This window comes from Natrix helvetica (assembly GCF_964273705.1).
Source record: "Natrix helvetica genome assembly, chromosome: 4".
NCBI classification, from domain to species: Eukaryota; Metazoa; Chordata; class Lepidosauria; order Squamata; family Natricidae; genus Natrix; species Natrix helvetica.
This window is the reverse complement of record NC_138550.1, coordinates 2373680-2394941: the sequence shown is the minus strand read 5'-3', so window position 1 is coordinate 2394941 and position 21262 is coordinate 2373680. Positions and strand designations below refer to the sequence as shown.

The 21262-nt window shown below is 46.6% G+C and overlaps 1 protein-coding gene across 2 annotated transcripts; it reads left to right on the top strand.

The window, feature by feature from the left end:
- Nucleotides 1-7441: 7441 nt before the first annotated feature.
- On the top strand, nt 7442-20510 carry DNAJB13 (DnaJ heat shock protein family (Hsp40) member B13). 2 transcript variants are annotated; one of them, XM_081952898.1, is made up of 8 exons: nt 7442-7527; nt 9149-9252; nt 10508-10669; nt 12807-12964; nt 14545-14658; nt 18186-18299; nt 19738-19814; nt 20304-20510. In XM_081952898.1, exons 1-8 carry the CDS (start codon nt 7460-7462, stop codon nt 20455-20457), a joined length of 951 nt encoding a protein of 316 aa, XP_081809024.1. In that variant the 5' UTR covers nt 7442-7459; the 3' UTR covers nt 20458-20510. The 2 variants fall into 2 exon arrangements, with proteins under 2 accessions (XP_081809024.1, XP_081809025.1); XM_081952899.1 differs by lacking the exon at nt 14545-14658.
- Nucleotides 20511-21262: the final 752 nt, after the last annotated feature.

Here is a 21262-nt window from a genome sequence, read left to right as displayed (position 1 = left end):
AGGAGGGGCCGGGATAAATAAGTATAATCTTTATTGTCATTGTACTTAAATACAACGAAATGACCTCGTGGGAGGAATTCCTTTTAGGTAACCACAAGCCTCTCTTGGCAGTATCTTGACTGGCATCTGAAATGGCAGGAACGGGGGGGGGGGGGTCTATACTGGACATGGTTAAAAAAGAGTCAAGGTTTCTGTGTGAGTGTGTATTTCTATATGCTATTTATCTATATAGATATATTGTATATATAGTATTGCATAGATACATAGATAGATACATAGATGATAGAGAGAGGTAGACAGACAGATGATAGATAGGTAGGTAGGTAGGTAGGTAGGTAGGTAGGTAGATACGTACATAGATACATAGATACATAGATACATAGATAGATACATAGAGAGAGGTAGACAGACAGATGATAGATAGATAGATGATAGATAGATAGATAGATAGATAGATAGATAGATAGATAGATAGATAGATAGATAGATAGATAGATAGATAGATGATAGATAAATACAGATAGGTAGGTAGGTAGGTAGGTAGGTAGATACGTACATAGATACATAGATACATAGATAGATACATAGATACATAGATAGATACATAGAGAGAGGTAGACAGACAGATGATAGATAGATAGATAGATGATAGATAGATAGATAGATAGATAGATAGATAGATAGATAGATAGATAGATAGATAGATAGATAGATGATAGATAGATAGATAATAGAGAGAGGTAGGGAGAGGGAGAGAGATAGATATAGATAGATAATAGAGAGGGAGAGGTAGGGAGAGAGATAGATGGAGATAGAGCCCAAAATTTATGTTGCTAAGTGAGACATTTTTAAGTGAGTTTTGCCCCATTTTACAACTTTCCTTGCCACATTTGTTAAGTGAATCATGGCAGTTGTTAAGTGAGTCACACGGTTGTTAAGAGAATCTGCCTTTGCTTGTCAGAAGGTTGCAAAAGGGGATCACGTCACTTTTTTCAGTGCCGTTGTAACTGAACTGTCACTAAGTGAAATGCAAGTCAAGGGCTATGTGTGCATGTGTGTGTGTGTCTCTCTCTCTCTCTCTCTGTGTATACACACCGTGTTTCCCTGAAAATAAGACCACCCCAGATAATAAGCCCAATCAGGCTTTTAAGTGTATGCGCTAAAATAAGCCCTCCCCCCCAAAAAAGCCCTCCCTGAAAATATTGCAACACAGCAGCAGCCATGAGGTGGCCACGCTCGCTGCCTCCTGCACCTCAAAAATAATAAGACCCTCCCCGAAAATAAGGCCAAGCGCTTATTTCGAGGGTGAAAAGAAAATAAGACCCTATCTTTCGGCGAGGTCCCACTCGCCATCTTCAGGCTGGTGTTTTCGGCTTCGTGCTTGTGCAAGTAAGGCATGGTCGGAGTTGCCGTCTTTCTATAAATCTTGGTGGGGGTGTGTGGAGTGCTGGCTTTGCTGCTGTAAGTGGGTTGATTGGCTGTGTAGTTGCATCCTGATTGGTAGATGGAGTTAATGTTTGTAATTGGTCGGCTGTTTCGTATCATCCTGTGTGGCTGAGGTGCTGGCTGTGTGTCCGTTGTTCTTTTGTGCTGTAACAGCCTGGGTGGTGGGTGGGGCTCGTTTGTTGACTAGGGCTGTTTTCCAGATGTCTGGTAGGCGGGAGGTATCGTTACGTTTATTCATGTTGTGGGAGTGGGACCTTGCCCAAATGTTGCCAAGACAATCTCAATCTTACACGGGAAAAGACCTGAATACAAGACCAGCATATATATGTTTGTATGTATACACACACACGCTATATCTACAGTGGGGCAAAAAAGTATTTAGTCAGCCACCAATTGTGCAAGTTCTCCCACTTAAAAAGATGAGAGAGGCCTGTAATTGGCATCATAGGTAGACCTCAACTATGAGAGACAAAATGTAAAAAAAACTACCAAACAATCACATCGGCTGATTTGGAAATAATTTATTTGCAAATTATGGTGGAAAATAAGTATTTGGTCACCTACAAACAAGCAAGATTTTTGGCTCTCACAGACCTGTACCTTCTTCTTTAAGAGGCTCCTCTGTCCTGCACTCATTACCTGTATCAATGGCACCTATTTGAATTTGTCATCAGTATAAAAGACACCTGTCCACAACCTCAAACAGTCACACTCCAAACTCCACTATGGTGAAGACCAAAGAGCTGTCGAAGGACACCAGAAACAAAATTGTAGACCTGCACCAGGCTGGGAAGACTGAATCTGCAGTAGGCAAGCAGCTTGGTGTGAACAAATCAACTGTGGGAGCAATAATTGGAAAATGGAAGACATACAAGACCACTGATAATCTCCCTTGATCTGGGGCTCTCACCCCATGGGGTCAAAATGATCACAAGAACGGTGAGCAAAAATCCCAGGACCACATGGGGGGACCTAGTGAATGACCTGCAGAGAGCTGGGACCAACGTAACAAAGGCTACCATCAGTAACACACTATGTCGCCAGGGACTCAGATCCTGCAGTGCCAGACGTGTCCCCCTGCTTAAGCCAGTACATATCCAGGCCTATCTGAAGTTTGCTAGAGAGCATTTGGATGATCCAGAAGAGGATTGGGAAAATGTCATATGGTTAGATGAAACCAAAATAGAACCGTTTGGTAGAAACACAACTTGTCGTGTTTGGAGGAGAGAGAATGCTAAGTTGCATCCAAAGAACACCATACCTACTGTGAAGCATGGGGGTGGCAACATCATTCCTTGGGGCTGTTTCTCTGCAAAGGGACCAGGACAACTGATCCATGTACAAGACAGAATGAATGGGGCCATGTATCGTGAGATTTTGAGTGCAAACCTCCTTCCATCAGCAAGGGCATTGAAGATGAAAAGTAGCTGGGTCTGTCAACATGATAATGATCCCAAAAATACCACCCGGGCAACGAAGGAGTGGTTTCGTAAGAAGCATTTCAAGGTCCTGGAGTGGCCTAGCCAGTCTTCAGATCTCAACCCCATAGAAAACCTTTGGAGGGAGTTGAAAGTCCGTGTTGCCCAGCGACAGCTCCAAAACATCCCTGCTCTAGAGGAGATCTACATGGAGGAATGGGCCAACATATCAGCAACAGTGTGTGCCAACCTTGTGAAGACTTACAGGAAATGTTTGACCTCTGTCATTGCCAACAAAGGATATATAACGAAGTATTGAGATGAACTTTTGATATTGACCAAATACTTATTTTCCACCATAATTTGCAAATAAATTGTTTCCAAATCAGCCAATGTGATTGTTTGGGTTTTTTTTTTACATTTTGTCTCTCATAGTTGAGGTCTACCTATGATGCCAATTACAGGCCTCTCTCATCTTTTTAAGTGGGAGAACTTGCACAATTGGTGGCTGACTAAATACTTTTTTGCCTCACTGTATCTCTACCTACCTACCTATCTATCTCTTCTATCTTTTGTCTATCATCTGTCTGTCTATCTATCTACCTGCCTACCTAGCTATGTACATACCTACATGCGAGGTCCCTTCCAGCTCCCTTCTGATTGATTAATGTTATTGAGAGCTGCCTGCAGAGCTAAATGCACAGAAAGGTTTCCAGGAAAACAATTCCCGGACTGCAGCCGCTGATCTATTTGAACTGTGGATAAAGTGCCCTCCTATAATTATGTTTTCCTAGTCTATCTTTAGCCCCCAAAGCCAGATCAGCTTTTTCTGAGTCGGGGCAGGAAGAAAAACGGCTGAAGGGTAAACAAAGAGCCCGGCGGCTGAAGAGCGTTTTGCATTGTCTAAAGAGGTCATAAAAAGAGATTTATGTTTTTTTTGCAAAGAGTCGGTCATGCCTTGGCTTCAAAGTCAACATTAAAAGCCATAAAAGCTGCAATTACCCCAGACAAGCCTGCCTCATCCTTCCTAACCCCGAAGACATGTGCAGCCGCTCTGTTTAACTTAGAGGGGGTTGTTTTCAGCCCTGAGCACCCCCAGCCCTGAAAAAGGGACGGAAAAATAGGGGTGTCAGCCATGCCTCCCCCTTCCCTTGCTCAAGAAGCCTTCCCTGGACCCTACGGAGCTGGCCAATTATCGTCCTGTCTCCAACCTTCCCTTTTTGGCGAAGGTTGTAGAGAGTGTGGTGGCTTCTCAGTTCCCACGACATCTGGAGGAGAATGATTATCTAGACCCGCGCCAGTCCGGCTTTCGCCCTGGGCACAGCACTGAGACGGCCTTGGTCGCGTTGGTAGACGATCTCTGGAGGGCCAGAGATAGGGGTTGCTCCTCTATCCTGGTCCTATTAGACCTCTCGGCGGCTTTTGATACCATCGACCATGGTATCCTGTTGCACCGACTGGAGGGGTTGGGGGTCCGGGGCACCGTTTTGCGGTGGTTCGGCTCCTACCTCTCCGGCCGGACGCAACGTGTGTTGGCAGGGGGGCAGAGGTCGACCCTAAGCCCCCTTACTTGTGGGGTGCCACAGGGGTCGGTCCTCTCGCCGCTCCTGTTCAACACATACATGAAGCCGCTGGGTGAGATCATCCGTGGTTTCGGGGTGGGATATCATCTGTACGCTGATGATACTCAGCTGTACATTTCCACCCCGAACCACCCCAACGAGGCCATCGAAGTGATGTCCCGGTGTGTGGAAGCCGTACGGGTCTGGATGGATGACAACCGACTCAGGCTCAACCCTTCCAAGACGGAGTGGCTGTGGGTTCCGGCCCCCCGGTTCAACCAGATAATTCCATCTCTGGCCATTGGGGGCATTCAACTTGCCCCCGTGGAGCGGGCGCGCAATTTGGGCGTCCTCCTGGATGTCAAGCTGTCCATGGATGAACATGTGACAGCCGTGGCCAGGGGGGCGTTCCACCAGGTTCGCCTGGTGCGCCAATTGCGCCCCCTATTGGACCGGGACGCCTTACGCACAGTCACCCATGCGCTGGTGACGTCTCGCCTGGACTACTGTAACGCTCTCTACATGGGGCTCCCCTTGAAATGCACTCGGAGACTGCAGTTGGTCCAGAATGCGGCCGCGCGGGTGATTATGGGGAGTACCAAGTACTCCCATGTGACACCTCTCCTGCGCGAGCTGCACTGGCTCCCTGTGGTCTATCGAGTGCGTTTCAAGGTTTTGATTACGATCTTTAAAGCGCTCCATGGCTCAGGACCTAGTTACCTGCGGGATCGTATTCTGCCCCATGCATCCCTACGACCCATCCGCTCGCACAGAGAGGGACTTCTCCAGGTGCCGTCTACCAGACAGTGCCATGGGGCGGCGCCTAGGAGCAGAGCCTTCTCTGTGGCGGGCCCAGCCCTGTGGAATGACCTCCCCCCGGATATTAGGACTACTACTGACCTCCGCTCCTTCCGTGTCAAGCTCAAGACCCACCTTTTCCAAATAGCTGGCCTGGCTCGACCATAACTTAGTAACGCTCCTGATGGGTTTTTTAATTTGGTAATTTTATTAGGGGATTTTAAATTGTGTTTTTTAACTGTCTTTCACTTAAGTCCATCCTCCTCCATGCACATATGTATATGTCTCTGTTTTTGTATATATGTTTGTCTTATGTGTATTTTTTATATGCTTGATTGTACGCCGCCCCGAGTCCTTCGGGAGAGGGTTGCGGCTAATCAAATAAATTATTATTATTATTATTATTATTATTATTATTATTATTATTATTATTATTATTATTATTATTATTATTATTATTATTATTCCCAGACCTGCAAGAGGCCTCATGTCTTGTGTGCAAAGTAACAGGTGGTTTTTGGGGCTTGTGAACTAATCCACACCTTGTTAAAGAGTTTAGCACACTGCACATCAGGAGATGCTCAAGATTAGGGAGGGGGTGTGCGAAAGGGGGAAATGTAAACAGATCTTCCCTCCCCCAGGAGTTGGGTAGTTCACCCCCCCCCTCCGGACATCAACGATAAAAGTGGTGTTTTAAGCCCTTGTATCCACTCGCAGCATTATCGGGAAGGTTTCGTTCTTAAAATACAGGTAGCTCTTGAGTTACAACAGTTCATTTAGCCACCGTTCAAAGTTACGACAGCACTGAAAAAAGCAACGTGGCGGTTTTTCACACTTACGACCGTTGTAACACCCCCAGGGTCACGTGATGAAAATTGAGACCCTTGGCAACGGACTCAAATTAATGACGGTTGCAACATTCCTGGGTGGGGGTGGGGGGTGTTTTCACACGATCCCTTTTTTGCAACCTGTTGACAAGCAACGTCAATGGGGAAGCTGGATTCACTTAACAACCGTGTCCCTAACTTAATAACTGCCATGATTCGCTTAAGTGGCAGGAAAGGCCGTATAGTGGGGCAAAACCCTCTTAACCAATGTGGTGGTAAGTTAAGGACTTAGCTGTAACATGGTTGTTAAGTGAATCCGGGCTTGTCAGAAGGTCGCAAAAGATGATCACAAGATGATTATGATGCTGTGAACATCGTAAAATGAGTCAGTGGCCAAGCATCTGTTTTGATCACATGACTCTGAAGATGCTGGACCACGTGAAGGGTTAATACCATTTTAAAAGGCCTTGGGAAGGCCACACTCGGAGTACGGAATTCAGTTTTGGTCGCCACGTTGCAAAAAAGATGTGGAGATTCTAGAAAGAGTGCAGAGAAGAACAACAAAGAGGATTAGGGGACTGGAGGCTAAAACCTATGAAGAACGGTTGCAGGAACTGGGTATGTCTACTTTAATGAAAAGAAGGACCAGGGGAGACATGATAGGCAGTCTTCCAATATCTCAGGGATTGCCACAAAGAAGAGGGAGTCAAGCTATTCTCCAAGGCACCTGAGGGTAGAACAAGAAGCAATGGGTGGAAACTAATCAAGGAGAGAAGCAACTTAGAACTGAGGAGAAACTTCCTGACAGTTAGAACAATTAATCAGTGAAATAACTTGCCTCCAGAAGTTGCAAATGCTCCATCCCTGGAGGTTTTTAAGAAGAGATTGGACAGCCACTTGTCTGAGATAGTATACTATCCTGTTTAGAGTATGGGGTTGGACTGGAAGACCTCCAAGGTCCCTTCCAACTGTTACTCCGTTATTCCGTCTGGGGATCGCCTAGTGGTCTCCCATTCAATGCAAAGCAGCTACTGGACTTTGCAGAAAACATTCCAAGGAAATTGGCTTCGGGGGGGGGGGCAGCCTTTCCCCAACCTTTTGCAAAAGCCTTTTTTGCAATCCAGGATTTTTGTCCCCTGCCCCCCAAAAGGTTGCAGCCCACCCTCCCCAGCAACGTCCCAGAAGGAGATCTGGAGGAGGGGGTCGATTGCCCCAGGAAAACAACCCCCCCCACCCCCAATCCGAAATGGGGCTCCCAGTAGCAGGTCCGGGCTTCCCAGCATAAGCAGCGAGAAGCGCGCGACAGCCGCAGAATTTGCCCGGGGATCTCGAGACTACAACTCCCGTCATGCCCCGGGCGGCGCCGGTCGCCATAGCAACGGGAGAAGCCCGGGCAAAGCAGGCCGCGATGGGGCAAGATTACTACGCGGTGCTGGAGCTGAACCGCAACGCCAAGGATGCGGACATCAAGAAGGCGTGAGAGCCGGGAAGGGTAGAGGAGGCGTGGGACTTCTTTGGCCGTGCAACATGGGCTTTGTGGACCCATGATGGGCTTCTCTGGACTTTGCACCTTTTGCAAATCCCGCTTCGAGGCTGCTTTCAATCCCAGGGAGCCTCTCATTCCCCCCCCCCCGCCTCCTGTAATGGGCAAGGAACCCCAAATCTGCCTTCTAATGCTGGGGGGTGGGGGTCTCCAAATCTGGCAACTTTTAAGACTTGTGGACTTCAACTCCCAGAATCCCCCAGTCAGAATGCTTTTTTTTTTGAAAGATAGGGGATTCTGGGAGTTGAAGTCCCTACATGGCTGGCTGGGGAATGTTGGGAATTGAAGTTCAAAAGGCTTAAAGTTGCGAAGTTTGGAGAACTACTGGCACTAGTTCAGTGCTTCTTCATCTTGGCAACCTAAAGAGGTGGGACTTCAACTCCCAGAATGCCCCAGCCAGGATGGGTGGACCAACTCCCAGAATTCCTCAGCCAGCATGTATGGACTTCAACTCCCAGAATGCCCCAGCCAGCACGTATGGACTTCAATTCCCAGAATTCCTCAACCAGCATGTATGGACTTCAACTCCCAGAATTCCTCAACCAGCACGTATGGACTTCAACTCCCAGAATGCCCCAGCCAGCACGTATGGACTTCAATTCCCAGAATGCCGCAGCCAGCATGTGTGAACTTCAACTCCCAGAATGCTCCAGCCAGAATGGGTGGCTTGGGAATTCTGGGAGTTGAAGTCCACATACCTTAAAGTTGCTGAGCTTGGGAAACGAGCTAATTCAGTGGTCTCCAAAACGAGCACCTTTAAGACATACGGACTTCAATTCCCAGAATTCCTCACTCAGCCATGCTGGCTGGAGAATTCTGGGAGTTGCTGAGGTGGAGAAGCATTGTTCTTGACCAATGACGGCTAACCTTTTTCTCCTCGCGTGCTGAAATAGCCTGCACGTGCCCACACCCATAATGCAATGCATTATGGTGTGGGAATTCTGGGAGTTGAAGTCCATAAGTCTTAAAAGTTGCCAGATTTGGAGACCCCCAGCACTAGAAGGCAGATTTGGGGTTCCTAGCAATGTGCCCCTCCCCTGCACATGTGTGCGCAACCCTCATGCCTCCCCCCGTGCATGCACGTCTCCTGGAACCAAAAATGGGCCGGGGGGGGGCACTGAACCCCTTTTTGGGCCTAGCAGTCTGAAGCCTCATGAAACCAAAAATGAGGCTTCCCCTGCATATGTGCGCGCAACCCCCCAAGCATATGCGCATGTCTCCTGCATGCGCGGTAGCGACCTGAAAATCAGCTGGCCGGCAGGAGGCACGGGCGCATGCATGATGGAGCTGAGTTGGGCAACAGCTCGCTTGTCTGCAGAGAGGGCCCCTGCGTGCCATCTGTGGCACGCGTGCCATAGCTCCGTCATCGCGGTTCTAGACCCTTTGCACGATCAATCCTCTGCCAACTTGCAAAGATGCAAAAAGAGCATGAAGGCATAAAGGTGATGCCCCATTTCAGCTTGAACACCTGGCCAAGCGGGTTGTGTGAATCCAATGGGGAGAGTTTGGGATTCCTGGAACAAAATCTGCAGCTTCTCTCTGTGTGATTTGCAGGTATCGGAAGCTGGGCCTGAAGTACCACCCGCTGAAGAACAAGGAGCCCTGGGCTCCTGGGAAATTCAAGCAGCTGGCCGAAGCCTACGATGTCCTCAGCGACCGTAAGTAAAGGAAAGGAGACCACACAGAGATGCAGCACGGAAGGTCTGCTTCCCTGCAAAATCCAGGCGTCTTCCTCTAAATCTGAGGTTTTTTCCCTCCTTCCATTATACATCTTTAGACTAAGCCATCTTTTATTGACTGTTCCCGAGGCACCTTCTCTTCCTTTTCCTCACGGTCCTTCTCACATGCCATTAAATCAAGGGTGCTGAACGGGATTTAGATCCAGTTCCAGGTAGATTCTCCATCATCCAGGTTCATCGTTGTCCCAAAGGTGCTTTTTTCAAGAGGCAGTTGGACTTTCTGGTTTTTTCTTTCGAAGACGTTTCGCTTCTCATCCCAGAAGCTTCTTCAGCTCTGACTGGATGGTGGGGAAGGGAAGGATTGATGTTCCTTGCAGACAAAGCTGGTCCTTTGCATCCTTTTAGAGGGCCGTTGAGGTCACGGAGATTTATCTGTGTCCTCAGGGCCACCTACTTCCTTCAATTTTCCCTCTGGAAGTCCATTCCTACTCCCACCCCATTCCAAGGGTCTTCATCCAAAATTGCATAGCTCAAAGTCTGTAGAGATTCTCCGTCCTCCAAGTCATGGTTGTCCCAAAAGTGCTTTTTTTCAAGAGGCAACTGGACTTTCTGGTTTTTCTTTGAAGACCTTTCGCTTCTCATCCAAGGAGCTTCTTCAGCTCTGACTGAATGGTGGGGGATGAAAGGATTGATCCTCCTTGCAGACAAAGCTGGTCCTTTGCATCCTTTGAGAGGGTCCTTGAGGCCACTTGGAGGTTTTATCTGTGTCCTCAGGGTCCCCTGAGTGGTACAAATGGTTCCTGTAGTCTGCAATTTTTTTCCCTCTGGAAATCCATTCCTACTCCCACCCCATTCCAAGGGTCTTCATCCCAAATTGTATAGCTCAAAGTCTGTAGAGATTCTCAGTCATCCAGGTTGTCCCAAAGGTGCTTTTTTATCAGGAGGCGACTGGACTTTCTGGTTTTTTCTTTTGACGACGTTTTGCTTCTCCTCCAGGGAGCTTCTTCAGCTCCGACTGGATGGTGAAGGGTGGAAGGATTGATCCTCCTTGCAGACAGCTGGTCCTTTGCATCCTTTGAGAGGGTCCTTGAGGCCGCTTGGAGGTTTTTCTGTGTCCTCAGAGTCCCCTGAGTGGTGCAAATGGGTGTGGAACTTGTGAAAGGAGTGGAGTTGTGCAGGTGTGTGAAGCGGGATATAAGTCCGACTGAAATGTTTTCCCTTTGGATCCCTTTAGCGGTGAAGAAAGCCGTGTACGATAAGTTTGCAGAGGAGGGTCTGAAGGGAGGAATCCCCCTGGAGTTTGGCATCGACACCCCCTGGACGGAGGGCTACGTCTTCCATGGAAACCCCGACAAAGTCTTCCGGCAATTCTTCGGAGGGGACAACCCCTTCGCGGGTAGGTTCCTACACCCACCCACCCCGTTTACCTGTTGGATGATTTACAATTCAGCGTATAAATCTGAGGGAAGTACCGTGGGTTTACGTGGGCGTGTGCATTTGTGTGTGGTGTACCTGTTGTGTTGTTGTGTGGGCGCCAAGGGAGCCTGGAGGTAACATATTGTGCCGTGTTTCATATTACAGATATTCCTCCCCTATTTGTTGAGTGACTGTTCGAAATCATACGGGTAGTCCTCGACCTACAACAGTTCATTTAGTGACCGTTTTGAAGTTACAACAGCGCTGAAAAAATGTGACTTGGGATCGTTTTTCACACTTACAACCGCTGCAGCAGCGTCCCTGTGCTCGCGTGTTAAAAATTCAGGCTCTTGGCAATGGATTCGTATTTATGACGGTCGCAATGTCCTAGGGTCACATGATCCCCTTTTGTGACCGTCTGACCTGCAGAGTTCAGTGGAGAAGCCGGATTCACTTAACAACTGGGTTACTAACGTCCTGTGCAGCGATTCACTTAACAACGGTGGCAAGAAAAATCGTAAAATGGGGCAAAAGTCACATAGAAAATGTTTCACTTAACAACAGAAATATTAGGTTCAATCGTGGTCCTAAGTTGAGGACTATCTGCATAGGTAGCCCTCAACTTATAACTATTCCTTTAGCGACAATTCAAAGTTATCATGGCACTGAAAATAATGACTTATGACCAGTCCTCATACTTACAACCATCACGGCATTCCCCCATTTGTCATGTGATCCAAATTTGGGGCCTTGGCAATGAGCTCGCATTTACGACGATTGCAGCATCCTGGGGTCACGTGATCACCAATTGCAACCTTCCCACAAGCAAAGTCAATGGGGATGCTGTTTCGCTTAACAACCGTGTGATTCACTTAACAACTGCAGTGTTTTATTTAACAACCATGGTAAAAAGTTCATGAAGTATGGTATGACTCGCTTAACAATCTCCTAGATGGCAACAAAAATTGTAACCTTAATAGAATAGAATAGAATAGAATAGAATAGAATAATAGTATAGAATAGAATAGAATAGAATAGAAATATGGAATGGAATAGAATTGAAAATAGGATAGGATAGAGAATGGAATAGAATAGGGAAGGAATAGAAGGAAGGAATAGAATAGAATAGAAATATGCAATGGAATAGAATAGAATAGGGTAGAATAGAAAATAGGATAGGATAGGATAGAGAATAGAATAAAATAGAATAGAATAGAAAATAGGATAGAATAGAATATGGAATGGAATAGAATAGAATAGAATAGAAAATAGGATAGGATAGAGAATAGAATAAGAGAAGGAATAGAATATAATATGGAATGGAATGGAATAGAAACTAGGATAGGATAGGATAGAGAATAGAATAGAATAGGAGAAGAAATAGAATAGAATAGAAATATGCAATAGAATAGAATAGGATAGAATAGAATAGAAAGTAGGATAGGATAGAATCGGATAGGATAGAGAATAGAATAGAATAGAAAATAGGATAGGATAGGATACAGAATAGAATAGAATAAGAGAAGGAATAGAATATAATAGAATGGAATTGAATTGAATTGAAATATGGAATGGAATAGAATAGGATAGAATAGAATAGAAAATAGGATAGCATAGGATCGAGAAGAGAATTGACTAGAAACTAGGATAGAATAGGATAGGATAGAGACTAGAATAGAAAATGGGATAGGATAGAATAGAATATGGAATGGAATTGAATGGAATTGAATTGAAATATGGAATGGAATAGAATAGAATAGAAAATAGGATAGGATAGGAGAGAGAATAGAATAGATTAGAGTAGAGTAGAGTAGAATAGAATAGGAGAAGAAATAGAATAGAATAGGAGAAGAAATAGAATAGAGTAGAACAAAACAGAGTTGGAAGGGACCTTGGAGGTCTTCTAGTCCAACCCCCTGTCTCAACTACAGCTACCTGTATTTAGTATTTTTCAAACCTTGGTAACTTTTAACATGGGTGGACTTCAACTCCCAGGATTCCTCAGCCAGCCCTGGGGAATTCTGGGAGTTGAGGTCCACTTATCTGAAAATGGTCAGGAAAAAAAAAACACGAGGCTGGAAGGTAACCGGGGCCAACCTCTCCTCTCAATGCTTTAGAATTCTACACCAGCGAAGGAGCCGAGGTCAACATGGCTTTCGGGGGTCTCCGGGGACGTGGGGTGAAGAAGCAGGACCTCCCCATAGAGAGGGACCTCTACCTCTCCCTCGAAGATCTGTTTTTCGGGTGCACCAAGAAAATCAAGATCTCACGGAGGGTAAGGAAGGGAAACGTGACGGTGGACGGAAGTTACGGGCTGGGCACTGTTTTGCAAAGCGGGAGGAGTTCTTACATAAAATGGGTGGACTTCCTCACTGGGTGGACTTCCTCACATAAAATTTGGACTTCCTCACTGTCCGAATCTACCACTAGCTCCGTTGGCAGGTCACAACAATAGGTAGTCCTGAACTAACAACATCATTGACCCCAGAACTAGGGTCGTAAGTCGGGCCGGTCGTTAAGCAGATCACCACGTCACTACGGGCGGCCCTCGACCTACAACAGTTCATTGAGTGACAAAGTTATAATGGCCCTGGAAAAAGTTGTGCCCGTTTTTCACACTGTTAACAACCTTTGCAAGTGTCTCCTTGGTCGTGTGATTCAAATTCCGACCATTGGCAACCAGTTCATATTTATGATGGTTGCAGTGTGAGACTCCCCCCTTTTACGACCTTCTGACAGGCAAAGTCAACGGGGAATCCAGATTCACTTAACAACCGTGTTACTAACTTAACGGCAGGGATTCGTTTAGCAAAAGTGGCAAGAAAAATTCGCTAAATGGGGCACAACCAGAATCCACTTAGCCACAGAAATGCTGGGCTCACCCCAAAAAATATTGGATAAGAATAAAAAAGTGGCCGGAAGGGAGAACCACACAATCAAAAGAACTAAAACCAGAACTATTTCTATTAGGGATAATTACAGGGAATTACGAGAAAAAAATTCAACAGTTAACACTACATGTAATAACTGCAGCAAGAATTCATGTACGCACAAAATTGGAGAAACAAAAATATACCAACAGAAGAAAATGTGATTTTAAAAAAAGGATTTGAATGCGCTGAAATAGAATACAAAGGAAATAAAAGACAAAGAAGAATCTGAGTGTTACTTAGTATGGGATTTAAGGTAAAAATGGCTAGAGGAAAGATGCAAAGAATAAGAAAGCATTAAAGGGAAAAAAGATTAAGAAATTTAGAAAACAATCATAAACCCACATAATTAACAAGGGGGGGGGGAAATGTAAGATATATTGTATATAAAGTAGCACAGAATAATAGTTACAAGAGGAATATATGTACATAGAATGATATAAGATACAGTGCAATACAATACAATACAATTGCATTGGATGGGAGACCACTAGGCGATCCCCAGACGGAATAACAGTTGGAAGGGACCTTGGAGGTCTTCTAGTCCAACCCCCTGCCTAGAGTTGTTCTAACTCTCAGGAAATTTCTCCTTAGTTCTAAGTTGCTTCTCTCCTTGATTAGTTTCCACCCATTGCTTCTTGTTCTACACTCATTTGACTCCCTCTTCTTTGTGGCAACCCCTGAGATATTGGAACAATGCTATGTATTGTATATAATTAAGTACATTGAAAGAGTAATGTGTACAGAAGAAATATAAGTATAAATTACCATATGAGTAGATGGAAAAAAAACATTGGGCTCAATTCTCGTTGTAAGTTGAGGACTGCCTGTATCGTCATCCTGCCTTGCGTGGTGTTGTCATTAAGGGAAGGGTTACCTGTATGGAAACGGCGTGTCCCTCCCCTATCTTTTCCCCCACCTTCAGGTGATGAACGAAGATGGCCACGCCTCCACCATTAAAGACAAGATCCTAACAATTGACGTTCAGCCTGGTTGGAAGCCTGGAACTAAGATCACTTTCAAAGAGGAAGGAGACCAGGTGAGGTTTGGCCAGGACAGGTGAGGTGGTGCTTCCTTTGGAACCTTCTCTGGTTAATTCTGCCCCAGAATCTGATGCCAGCTTCGCCGCTTAACAGAACAACAGAGTTGGAAGGGACCTTGGAGGTCTTCTAGTCCAACCTCCTGCTCAGGCAGGAAACCTCCTACTGTTCAGCGCAAATGGCTGTCCAATCTCTTCTTAAAAACTTCCAGTGTTGGAGTATTTACAACTTCTGGTGGCAAGCAGTTTCACTGGTTAATTGTTCTCACTGTCAGGAAATTTCTCCTTAGTCCTAGGTTGGTTAAAGCTGAACGTGTCAGGGTTCCAGATAGCATCCAGAAGTAAATCAGAGTCCGAGGCAAAGGATTCCTCAAAGTTCCCGTTGATGAAGAGAGCCATGTTGGCAGATCGGGGAAAACCTGAATCAGAAAGCTTCCTGGTTTTCCCCACCCAGTTGAAAGTTCAAGATCTTGCATCCCCACACCCACAAGTCCCATCCCATGGTCCAATCTCCCACTGCCATGCTGGCAGCTTCCACCCATCCAGTTCCAGTCAGGTGCAAAGACAAAGGATGACCTTGGCTTTCTAGAAAGAATATTGTTATGGCTGCATATCATCTAACCCCCTCCCATTTTCCCACAATAGAAAATGCATAGTAGAATAATAGAAAGTGTGGCAGGCCAAAGATCCAAAAGAAAAGATGGCTGCAGGCCTGACAGGGGGAACTTCTCTCTCTCTCCACTATATGCATCTATGCATTGTATTTATGTAGTTCTTGATGTCTTAGACATGTCACTAAGAGATTCCTATCTATTTACTACTCTCTTCTGACCCAGCTCCCCAAACACAACAAACCCTCTGTAGTTGAAGCAATGATTCCTTGAATTAGGGGCGCCAGCAGCCCTGCCAAAATTTCTCTCTCAACGCAGACTAACAAGTTGTCCGTCCAGGAGATAAATAGTTGCCTGCCACACCTATTCATCTTCGCCCCCTGCCTTGTATCCCCAGAGTTAAGTTGGGGCTTCACTAGCAGCGGTGGCTCTTCCGTCCCAAGGACCGGCCCATAGATTTCCACTGCTCTCCTCTCCTCTGCCACATCTATTCATCTCTGCCCCCTGCCTTTTATTCCCAGAGCTACAGTGGGGCTTCGCTAGCAGTGGTTGCTCTTCCGTCCCAAGGACCGGCCCATAGATTTCCACTGCTCTCCTCTCCTCTGCCACATCTATTCATCTCTGCCCCCTGCCTTTTATCCCCAGAGTTAGGGTGGGGCTTCGCTAGCAGCGGTGACTCTTCCGTCCTAAGGACCAGCCCATAGATTTCCACTGCTCTCCTCTCCTCTGCCTTCTGTGCATCTGAGCATCAGGCACTGGGCCCAGCTGTTCCTCCTCTTCCTCATCAGCCACCTACAGAACTGGGGGCTGTTGACTCTCCCTCTGAAGCTGATGGATGGCCCAGGCTCCGTCTCTGTCTGTCTGTCTCTCTTTCTCTCTCGACAGATCAATTCCCTCTCCCCCCTCGGAGCTCTCAGGTTTCCCTGATGCTAACCCTGACTCCCCCTCCCTCCTCCTCCTCTGATTTGGCTGCTGGAGGGGCCGGTGGCCGACAAGCCACAACAAACTCAAAATAACAGAATAACAGTCTATGGAAATTCTCTGTCATCCAGGACATGTTGTCCCCAAGGTGCTTTTTCAAAAGGCAGCTGAAGAGCTGAAGAAGCTTCTTGGAGGAGAAGCGAAAGGTCTTCAAAGAAAAACCAGGAAGTCCACTTGCCTCTTGAAGAAAAAGCACCTTTGGGACCAAAAGCAAACAACAGAATTAACAAGTTTGGAAGGGACTTTGGAGGTAATCTAGTCCAACCCTCCGCCCAAGCAGGAGACCCTACCCCATTTCTGACAGATGGCAGTCCAGTCTGTACCCCAAGGCTCTGTTTTGGGCCCAGTTCTCTTCAACATCTTCATCAATGATTTGGATGAGGGAATAAATGGGGAACTCATCAAATTTGCAGATGATACCAAGCTGGCAGGAATAGCCAACACTCCAGAAGATAGGCTTAAGATACAGAAGGATCTTGACAAACTTGAACATTGGGCACTATCTAATAAAATGAAATTCAATGGTGAAAAGAGTCAGGTTCTACATTTAGGCAAGAAAAACGAAATGCACAGGTACAGTATAGGGGGTACCTTGCTCAACAGTAGTAACTGTGAAAGGGATCTTGGAGTCCTAGTGGACAACCATTTAAATAGGAGCCAGCAGTGTGCAGCAGCTGCCAAAAAAGCCAACACAGTTCTAGGCTGCATCAACAGAGGGATAGAATCAAGATCACGTGAAGTGTTAATACCACTTTATAATGCCTTGGTAAGGCCACACTTGGAATACGCCATTCAGTTTTGGTCATCACGATGTAGAAAAGATGTGGAGACTCTAGAAAGAGTGCAGAGAAGAGCAACAAAGAGGATTAGCGGACTGGAGACTAAAACATATGAAGAACGGTTGCAGGAACTGGGTATGTTTAGCTTAAGAGAAAGAAGGACTAGGGGAGACATGATAGCATTGTTCCAATATCTCAGGGGTTGCCACAAAGAAGAGGGAGTCAAGCTATTCTCCAAGGCACCTGTGGACAGAACAAGAAGCAATGGGTGGAAACTAATCAAGGAGAGAAGCAACTTAGAACTGAGGAGAAACTTCCTGACAGTGAGAACAATTAATCCATGGAACAGCTTGCCTCCAGAAGTTGTGAATGCCCCAACACTGGAAGTCTTTAAGAAGATGTTGGAGAGCCATTTGTCTGAAACGGTATAGGGTTTCCTGCCTAGGCAGGGGGTTGGACTAGAAGACTTCCAAGGTCCCTTCCAACTCTGCTATTGTATTGTATTGTATTGTATTGTATTGTATTGTATTGTATTGTATTGTCTCTTCTTGAAAGCCTCTGGTGATGAAGCTCCCACAACTTCTGAAGGCAGCTTCTGTTCCATGGGTGGATAGTTCTCCCTGCCAGAAAATTCCTCCTCATTTCCAGATTGAATCTCTCCTTGATCAGTTTCCATCCATGATTCCTTGTCTGGCCTTCGGGGGCTTTGGAAAACAGCCTGACCCCCACCTCGTCCTCTCTGGGGCAGCCCTTCCTCAAATATTGGAAGATGCTATCCTGTCTCCCCTGGCCCAGTTCCTGCAACCGTTCTTCCTAAGTTTCAGCCTCCAGTCCCATCATCCTCTTTGTTGCTCTTCTCTGCACTCTTTCTAGAGTCTCAACATCTTTTTTATAGTGTGGTGACCAAAACTGGATGCAGGACTCTAGGTGTGGTCTTACTAAGGCTTTATAAAGTGGTATTAGTCCCCCCCCCCCTTGATCTTGATTGTGTCCCTCTGTTAATGCATTTTAGGATTGTGTTGGCTTTTTTGGCTGCCGCTGCACCCAAAAACGTTAGTGAATTAAGAATATATTCAAATTTCAATTGGTTTTTTTGACTGCCACCGCACAAGGCTGGCTCCTATTTAGACCCCTTTCTGTTTTTCTTTCATTTTAGGGCCCCAACATTATCCCAGCAGATATTATCTTCATTGTGAAGGAGAAGATCCATCCCAGGTTCAAAAGGGAAGATGATAATTTGATCTACGTGGCCAGCATCCCGCTGGGAAAGGTAACACCACGGCTAGGCAGGGGAGACAAAAAGTTGTCATTGACACTCACACTCTCTCTCTCTCTCACACACACACGTACAATGACACACAGGCGGAGTGTCCTTCTCTGATATATAAGCATAGCTGGTTTACTTTTGGTTTACTCGATGATGGGCCATCAAGCTGGTAAGGAGTCTTAGCGACTTCATGGATCGATCTTCTCCATGAGGATCGGTCACCAACATGGTCCTTAAGCTCTTCCAGTGGTGCTTTGATCACTGCTGAAGTTGCGTTCCTCCTTCTCTTCCCCTCTTCTCCTTCCTCCTGTCTACACGTCAAGAGTGCACAGACAGTGACTACTATTTTGAGACAACCCAGGAGCAAAACACAGTACACAGAGGTTTTGTCTTTTAAACCGTGGTTTATATACAAGGCTTATATATATACACATTGTTAGGCAAGTACTAGGCAGTCAATCAATCTGCAACTCTGCAGTGGAATTACAATGCAGATAGAATACAAGGGGAGGGAGGGAGGGAGGGAGGGGCCGGCACATGGCCTCCCATATATATATATATATATATATATATATATATATATATGTATGTATGTATGTATGTATGTATGTATGTATGTATGTATGTATGTATGTATATATATATATATATATATATATATATATATATATATATATATATATATATATATATATATATATATATATACAGCTTCTTAAAGTGGCAGTGACCCTGCTGACTCATCCTCATGTCGTCATCTCCGCTTGCAGCAGCTGGTCAGCTATTAAATCGTCATCACCCTGACGCTACAAACCCCACTCTCTCCCAGCACTGATGGGATTACCTAGTTGGGCAATGAAAGGTCTGCAAGAAAACCACCAAGTTCAGAGAGCACCAAGGTTTCCTCCTCCCCTTCTTCCACCTCCTTCGTTTTCTCCTCTTCTTCCTCTTCTTCTCCTCCTCCTCTTCATCCTCCTCCTCTTCCACCTCTTTCATCTTCTTCTCTTCATCTTCTCCTCCTCCTCCTCTTCCACCTCCTCCATTTTCTCCTCCTCTTCTTCTTCTTCTTCCTCTTCTCCTCCTCCTCCTCTTCCACCTCCTCCATTTTCTCTTCCTCCTCTTTGTCTCCTCCTCCTCCTCCTCCTCCTCCTCCTCCATCTCTTCCACCTCCTCCATTTTCTCCTCTTCCTCCTTTTCTCCTCCTCCTCCTCCATTTTCTCTTCCTCCTCTTTGTCTCCTCCTCCTCCTCCTCCATCTCTTCCACCTCCTCCATTTTCTCCTCTTCCTCCTTTTCTCCTCCTCCTCCTCCTCCTCCATTTTCTCTTCCTCTTCTTCTTCTCTTCCTCCCCCTCCTCCTCTCTGCAATCTCCATCCCCTTCTAGCGACATGTCCTTCTCGGATAGCAGGTCTCAGCAGGTCTCTATCTTCTTATTTCCCCCAGGCCCTGATTGGCTGCACAGTGGATGTGAGGACACTCGATGAGAGGCTGTTGAACATCCCTATCAATGATATTGTCCAGTAAGTGGAGGAAGGGGAGGGGCTGGGGAACCGACAGGGACAGACCGTCGACTGGTGGAGGCAACTTGTAGAGCCGCATAACCTAGAACTCCCAACCCGGGTGGATATATTTGGCAGGAGGTATCTCTACCCAGGTTAAGGGGCCGAGGACAGTAAAGATAGTCCTCCACTTACAACCGTAAGTGGATGGCACTCCTAAGTGACTTATGACCCTTTTCCACACTTACGACCATTGCCGCATCCCCACGGTTACGTTTTGGGCCATTGACTCGCATTTATGACGGTTGCCCTCTCCCAGGGGCGTGGGGGGAGGGGGGTGTCATGCGATTTCCCCTTTTGCAACAACCTGACAAGCCGCGTGGGACTTTCTCGCGAGCGAAGCGTTCGGTGCCGTTGCAACTCAAAACGGTCAGTAAAACAAACGGTCGTACGTCGAGGGCGGTCTGTACGTGTCGGGCTCTGAACGGCCTCTCCCCCTTCCTTTTGCAGCCCAAAGTACTTCAAAGTGGTCCCTGGCGAGGGGATGCCCCTCCCCCAAGACCCCACCTGTAAGGGAGACCTCTTCATGTACTTCGACATCGTCTTCCCCGCCCGGCTGACCCCGGCCAAGAAGGCCCTGGTGAGAGAAGCTCTGTTGATGTGAAGAGCATCCCCAGAAGACCCCAGCCGCTCCCCCCCCACCCCACCCCACCCCCTTCTTGGAAATAAATTAAAACGTTTTCTAATTGAGTTTCGGCTGGTCTGGAGAAAAGGAGGACCAGGGGAGACAGGATAGCCGTCTTCCGATATTTGAGGGGCTGCCCCAGAGAGGAGGGGGCCAGGCTCTTCTCCAAAGGATCGGAAGGCAGGGCAAGAAGCAACGGATGGAAACTGACCAAGGAGAGATCCTTGCTTCCTTTCTTCCTTCCTTCTCTCCTCCCTCCCTCCCTTCTCTCCTTCCTTCCTTCCTTCCTTCCAATATCTCTGAGGTTGCCAAAAAGAAGACGGAATCAAGTTATTCTCCAAAGCACCCAAGGGCAGGACAAGAAACAATGGGTGGAAACTAATCAAGGAGAGATCCTTCCTTCTCTCCTTCCTCTCCTTGCTTCCTCCCTTCCTCATCTCCTTCTTTCTTTCCTTCCTTCCTTCCTTCCTTCCAATAGCTCAGGGGTTGCCCCAAAGAGGGAGTCAAGCTATTCTCCAAGGCATCTGAAGGCAGGAGAAGAAGCAATGGGTGGAAACTGATCAAGGAGAGATCTTTCTCTCCCTCCTTCCTTCTCTCCTTTCTTCCCTCCTCCTCTCCTTCCTTTCTTCCTTCCTTCTCTCCTTGTTTCCTCCCTCCATTTCCCTTTCTTCTCTGCTTCCTTCCTTCCCACCTTCCTTTCTTCCTTCTCTCCTTCCTTCCTTCTTTCCTTCCTTCCCACCTTCCTTCCTTCCCACCTTCCTTCCTTTCAGTATCTCAGGGGTTT

Bases quoted from the DNA above. Each gene is read 5' to 3' on its own strand.
- DNAJB13 (XM_081952898.1), top strand. From the start codon at position 7,460: ATGGGGCAAGATTACTACGCGGTGCTGGAGCTGAACCGCAACGCCAAG. The intron at 7,528-9,148 runs GTGAGAGCCGGG...TGTGATTTGCAG, and splicing joins GATGCGGACATCAAGAAGGC to GTATCGGAAGCTGGGCCTGA. The intron at 10,670-12,806 runs GTAGGTTCCTAC...TCAATGCTTTAG, and splicing joins AGGGGACAACCCCTTCGCGG to AATTCTACACCAGCGAAGGA.